Here is a 5,451-nt window from a genome sequence, read left to right as displayed (position 1 = left end):
CCCCCCCCCCCCCCCCCCCCCGCCGTCGTCAGCGCAGCCCGGCGAGCATCTGTACCACGCTAACCTGGGAAAGGGAAAAGGCGGGGGGAAGGGGTGAACCCCCGTCAGCTTGCGTGAGTAGCCGGGTTCCGACGATCACGTACGACGGGAGGGATGCTCGTCAGGATGATGCAGCTAATCCCGTAGAGAACAAAGGCGAGGGACGAGATCGCCGCCGCGCGCGGGTTCGTCCCGAGCAACGCCGCGGTCGATATCGCGGACGCCGTGCAGCCTAGTACCACGCCTTATCACGTTTCGCGACGTCATGTCGGTCAGTAAAAATTATCGCGGTGGCGATGGCAGAGAACGGGGGACTGACCGATGGTGATGAAGTCTGAGTCCTGGATGGCTTATGTTGTCAGTTCTCTCTACAGAAATCCACACTCCCTCGGATGGAAGGGCGGGTGCGCACCTTCACACGGAGAACGCGAAGCATCTGGGGCCCGGCGATGGCGCCGAGGATCCCAGTGAAGATGCAGAGCAGGACCGTGAAACCCGAGTCGCCCTGGAGTGATGCTTCCATCGGGATAGCCTGTGATGGCACGGGGGAAAAGTACTTAGTGCCTTGGATCGTTGACGTTGACTCGCGGCGAGATATCGACTTACGAGAGGAGTGGTGACCTGGACGTGGAAGGGGTTAGACGGAGACCTCGGGCTTCGTGAGGGAGGTGGTGCTTACGCTACGCGCAGCGAATGCGAGGGCTCGGGATGGTGAGATCAGAATTGCACGGGATACCAGAGGGTAGATGAAAACCGATAGCAATGACAGTGGCAGCACGGTGAAGAGCATTTCGAACCAATATCGCCTCTGAAAGGTCGTTAGTTCGATCGTACCATCGACGTAGGTTCGATACTCACCATCTCAGCCCGGTAACGATACATCGGTATTGCCAAGCTGACGATTGAAGCGTCGAGGACGGACGTGAGGACGTCTCCTGCGCCAGGCGGTGGTAAATGCGTCTGCCCCTTGGGATCGAAGAGTTGCAGATATTTGGTGCCGGTGGAGTAATGGTCCAGCGACTCGAATATAGACCATCCCCGGATCGCGCCCATGGCCCACAATCCGAGAACGGAGAAGACGCTGCAGGTCAAGATCGGATGCATAACCCTACGAACTCGCGTAGGTATGGCTTCGGCAGAGAAGATGAACATGAGAATGTTCCAGCTGAGAAAGAGGGGCAGTGACTGGGACGTTGTGTAGAATACTGGGATGGACACCAGGAAGATCAGGCCGTATACCGTCGGGGCGATGAGCTTCCTAATTCGAGGAGCAAGTTGTTCTGGTCGCGACTCTTCCTTCGTTTCTGTATTAGCAACTATCCCTGGAACTCGCACCAGGGTGGTCTGCGACTGATTCCGGGACAGTTCTGGCGTTGCGGTCGAGGTGGGTAGGTCGAGTGATTCGGGGCGTCGAACCGGGTCTCGCGATGACCGGCCGCCATCTCCCTTTGCCAGCACCGGCTCAGGAAGGGTAACATTCTGCTCCGGGACATGCTCGTGCGCTTCAGCACCAGCAAGACCCCCATTGTCGATGGCCGTCGTTCCTGCCATTGTCATCTCTATGGATTCTCCTGGTATCTCCGCCATAGTTTCGTCGGATCCTCGTATCTTGCGCACTGGGGATATGGCCAGTAGAAATTTGACAAATGCCCAAGCTATGGATTCTCGTCAGTGCCGTGCCTGTGCCTGTGATTGGGGAAAGATGCATACCGAGCAGTACGAAAACGACGAAGCTGACGAAGAACTGTAGTATAATCTTCGCGATTTCCAGACCGCCAATACGAGTATTCCTCTCGTTAACTGGAGAATATTAGACCAGAAACACCCGAAACTCGAGAGAGAATATGACGTACGAGGCAATAGAATGAAAGACGGACAGAAAAACACCTGGAAATCACCAAGGTCAGTCAAAGGAGGTTTAAGTGACAGATAGACACGTTACAGATATCCACTGCGTGACGGAAAGTCAGTACGCTGCATGATACTATGTTCGCGGAGCTTACCTTCAGCAAGAAATCCGCTGCTGGCTCCAAGTATCGAAGGGGTAGAGCTACGCGCCGATGCCCGAAGATTGCGGAACACGACGATAGGATAATGAAGGTCAGGAGCATGCACACAACCTGGAAAATGATCGCCTGAGACTGGCTTCCAGGTTGACAGGGCATGTGCCGACTTACGCTAGCTGGGAATGTGAATGGTAGTTTAACTTCGGACGAGTAGTCAGTTACGAGAAGCATGTCGATAGGATATACATACATACCCATTAATAGGTTCACAGCCCAAACATAGACAAGCATCACCAAGATAACGACTGGAATGATCACCCATTGTTGGATTAATCGCGCCCGATCAGACTTTATACATATCCAGAACGCCTTTGGTATGGCCAATGTCATCGATAGCCTAGGTGACCTTCGTCTCGAATGCACTGGTGCACTGGGATCATGAGCGATAGTTCGGGAGTCATGCCCTGGGTTTCGTAACGGCATGTGGGGATGTGCCGCGGTGACGGTGACCTCTAAGGTGGTTTGCATGATTGTTTACTCGAGACCGGTCAAAGTTGAGGACAAGGAGATACAAGCGGGTGAATATGTATCATTTTGCATGACTCCGAGAGATGGAGCGCTGATCCGACAGCGGAGGACCATATGCCGTTATGCGCCGTCGGAGCAGGGACTGGACAGGAGGCGCGACACGGAAACACGGACGCCCGAGAGCCAAACGCCATCACGTGATGGACGCGTCGCGCTCCGGACCGGGTCCGGAGCCGCGGTCTGGAGAGCACTGCAGTGCATCGGGCAGAAGATTTTTCGCTTCCATGAATTATAGGTCATTACGAAGTCGGGACAGGCAAACTGGTAGTGCAATATACTTATGAGCAGATCAGGATAAAGTAAGCTAACTATACTCTACATCTTCGCAAACTTCTCATTCCAGCAAAAACCACTGTGCCATCCTGCGCTTGACCTCCCGCAAACGCACGTGGGCAAGACTTGCGCTGTAGTCCGCGCATCCCGCGCATACTTGTGCGTCACCACTTGGGGGAGTCCAGTTCGTGAGCGACCGCAACGCCCGCAGAAGCCAGCATCCGTGCACCCAAGGCATATCAGGCTCCGGACCGAGCGCCTCCCTCCACAGACGCTCAAGACCTGGTGTGCATGCAGAGCAGACCCGGTCCTCAGAGGGCAAGGGGTTCTGTAGCATTCCCAGAGTCACCTCTTCGAGAGCCTCCCGGCCCACGATAAGGCGCCTAAGATCGTGAAGCGAAAGGATCATGTGTGACCGGCCGCCTTCGCTGCTGGCACGCCACTTCTGGAGCGACAATGAGTAGAATGCGGCAGGTAAGACATCGGGAACATCGACTTCTCGCGCGAGGTTTATGGCTTCCGCTGCGTGCGGAAACGAGATGCCGGAGTTGATGTCCTCGACGTTGGGTGGCCACCGCCGGTGCATTTCGCAGATACCCCATTCACGTAGGGCTGGAATGTCGTATTTTGTAGATATGCGAAGGCAGCCGGCTAAGACGTCGAAAGTAACGAGGCCAGGATTGGTGGTGAGAACGCTGTAGGCGCAATGTTTTAGTTAGGGGTAAAGCATGACAGACGGGGTGGAACCTTGGAAGAGCTTACCTTGGGTCGTACATCCAGCGTAACGTGGCCATCCAGTCTCGAGCATCATCGTACAGTTCTACCACCGCACATCCATCATGCATGTCCGCTTCTGGGGGCTGGGGTATATCCAACATGTCCGCGAATACCTGTGAATACGACAGCCGCTCCCGATGGATCCTGAAGAACTGCCACTCTTGTGACGCGTCTGGCGCGGTCAATCCAGGAGAAGCAGCATAGCCAGTGACGCCCAGAAAGATGTGCACCTTCACCTTGAGGACGATGTCTCCGTCGGGGAAGTAGAAGGGTGTGGCACAGGTATAGCAGCCGGCGCCGGTGGCGAAGTGCCGGCGAGACACTCGACGACGCTTTCCAGCACGAGTCCGAGATTCGTCGTCATCCGAGCTTGTAGCAAGATCCATGGTAGCGCGCTAACTGTTTCCGTACGCGATGTGGTAGGTAGGATGAAGTTACTGGACAACGATCGACTGAAACTTGGACAATAACTGGGCTGTGGGTTGCACGTGGCCCGAGTCGCGTCTCGCGCGATCGCGATGTGGTGGACCACTGGTGGTTGTCTTGTGTGCCTCCGTTTTACTTTCAGTCCGTAGTTATCTCTGTACTCCTTGATATGCGAGCTCACGCTGTCTTGATCAAGCGCTATGGATCCCCTTCCATTGTCTGTTCGTCACATTGTAGACGTGCTAGAATCGGTGCGCCTGCCTACATGGGTGCAGATGCAGGTACGTGCCAGTGTAGCATACCCTGCTTGCGCGCATAATGATAGGTCCATCAGGATCCTTCCTCTTTCTGCGAACAAACACGCGACTTTTATATGAATCATATCTGTTACGCCGACGGCAGCATGTTTGCCCAGGAAGAGTGTTTTAGTTCCGAAGAACATGAACTGTTACGAAGCATGTTTGCGCTGGTCTTGCGACAGTCTATGGCCGTTCGCGGGTACCGAAAGAACGACGACGACCGGAGGATTGTATTACCGGAAGTGCTTGTGATGCTTTCCATCATCCTACGCAAATGCTTTCCCCGCGAAACCCACGAGCACTGGTGAGCGAGGCTCCGTGTACAAATGGACGAGCGATGCTGAGTTTTAACCCAACATCAGCGACTCTGTCATGTTTGCAGTGTCGAAGTCACCTGCGGGAACAGATGAGCAAGCCGCCCCGGCTCTTCGCTTGAGAGCGGAATTGGTTATCCGTCGGATAAACAATCCAACTCAGATCGATCCCAACTCAACGTCGCCTGCTCGTGACGCACACACTCCTGAAGTGGCGTCGGGCTCATTTGTCGAGGACGTTAGTATGGCGAGTGTACTTCCTGGAGCGAAGAAACGGAGAGACTGATGTTAGCTTCCACGCAGAGATCTGGAGACCGGGACGACATGAGCGGGGTCACCCAATACGGATACGCCCAACAACTTCTGTATTCAAGGAGTCCAGTTCCGCAGGGCCCTACTGACGTCTGTGTGGCGAACGCGTGCACTATCCACCCGCTGCTGACCAGTGCTCTATACCATCGCCGTGCCGTTGGCGCTCCGGGGCCGCTGATCGGACTCTCTTATGATAAGACCAGTCCGACTGTACACGCACATATCGCCTGGCTCGAAGAAACCGCCGAAGAAGGCAGTGATCTGGTGAGATCGATTGCAGTAGCGTTTGGCAGTACTTCTCACGACACACAGCCGATCGTCAGTGTCCTTCCTGCACGTACTTTCAACCTCAGCGAGCCATTTTCCGCCCTGAAGCTGGCCCTCGTCCTTCATCGCTCAAAGTTCGTGACGATACAG

At 55.0% G+C, this 5,451-nt stretch overlaps 3 protein-coding genes across 3 annotated transcripts in view; 1 reads left to right on the top strand and 2 right to left on the bottom strand.

Annotated features, from left to right (window-relative positions):
• The window catches only part of PUNSTDRAFT_54607 (LrgB-domain-containing protein), a 3,534-nt gene extending 956 nt beyond the window's left edge, over nt 1-2,578 (bottom strand). Inside the window, exons 1-13 of the mRNA XM_007386824.1 lie at nt 2,300-2,578; nt 2,217-2,245; nt 2,043-2,159; nt 1,982-1,990; nt 1,893-1,926; nt 1,750-1,839; nt 898-1,694; nt 719-847; nt 646-660; nt 452-571; nt 359-380; nt 144-283; nt 24-64 (exon numbers count right to left, since the gene is read on the bottom strand). Coding sequence (XP_007386886.1) covers nt 29-64; nt 144-283; nt 359-380; nt 452-571; nt 646-660; nt 719-847; nt 898-1,694; nt 1,750-1,839; nt 1,893-1,926; nt 1,982-1,990; nt 2,043-2,159; nt 2,217-2,245; nt 2,300-2,573 — 1,812 coding nt within the window. The 5' untranslated portion in view covers nt 2,574-2,578 and the 3' untranslated portion in view covers nt 24-28. The remainder of the gene's footprint in view (nt 1-23; nt 65-143; nt 284-358; nt 381-451; nt 572-645; nt 661-718; nt 848-897; nt 1,695-1,749; nt 1,840-1,892; nt 1,927-1,981; nt 1,991-2,042; nt 2,160-2,216; nt 2,246-2,299) is intronic.
• A 324-nt stretch (nt 2,579-2,902) lies between these two features.
• Nucleotides 2,903-4,069, bottom strand: PUNSTDRAFT_145651 (uncharacterized protein; the record flags this gene model as incomplete). The annotated part of the gene is made up of 2 exons (XM_007386823.1): nt 2,903-3,601; nt 3,669-4,069. The coding sequence occupies 2 exons, from the start codon at nt 4,067-4,069 to the stop codon at nt 2,968-2,970; spliced, it is 1,035 nt and encodes a 344-aa protein (XP_007386885.1). The 3' UTR covers nt 2,903-2,967.
• Nucleotides 4,070-4,309: 240 nt separating this feature from the next.
• Nucleotides 4,310-5,302, top strand: PUNSTDRAFT_137188 (uncharacterized protein; the record flags this gene model as incomplete). Its single annotated transcript, XM_007386822.1, has 5 exons — nt 4,310-4,390; nt 4,444-4,712; nt 4,771-4,960; nt 5,026-5,167; nt 5,238-5,302. 5 exons carry the CDS (start codon nt 4,310-4,312, stop codon nt 5,300-5,302), a joined length of 747 nt encoding a protein of 248 aa, XP_007386884.1.
• Nucleotides 5,303-5,451: the final 149 nt, after the last annotated feature.

The sequence above is a fragment of the Punctularia strigosozonata genome (genome assembly GCF_000264995.1).
Source record: "Punctularia strigosozonata HHB-11173 SS5 unplaced genomic scaffold PUNSTscaffold_12, whole genome shotgun sequence".
NCBI classification, from domain to species: domain Eukaryota; kingdom Fungi; phylum Basidiomycota; class Agaricomycetes; order Corticiales; family Punctulariaceae; genus Punctularia; species Punctularia strigosozonata.
Note: the sequence above shows the minus strand (reverse complement) of the source record. Positions and strands in the feature narration are given on the sequence as shown.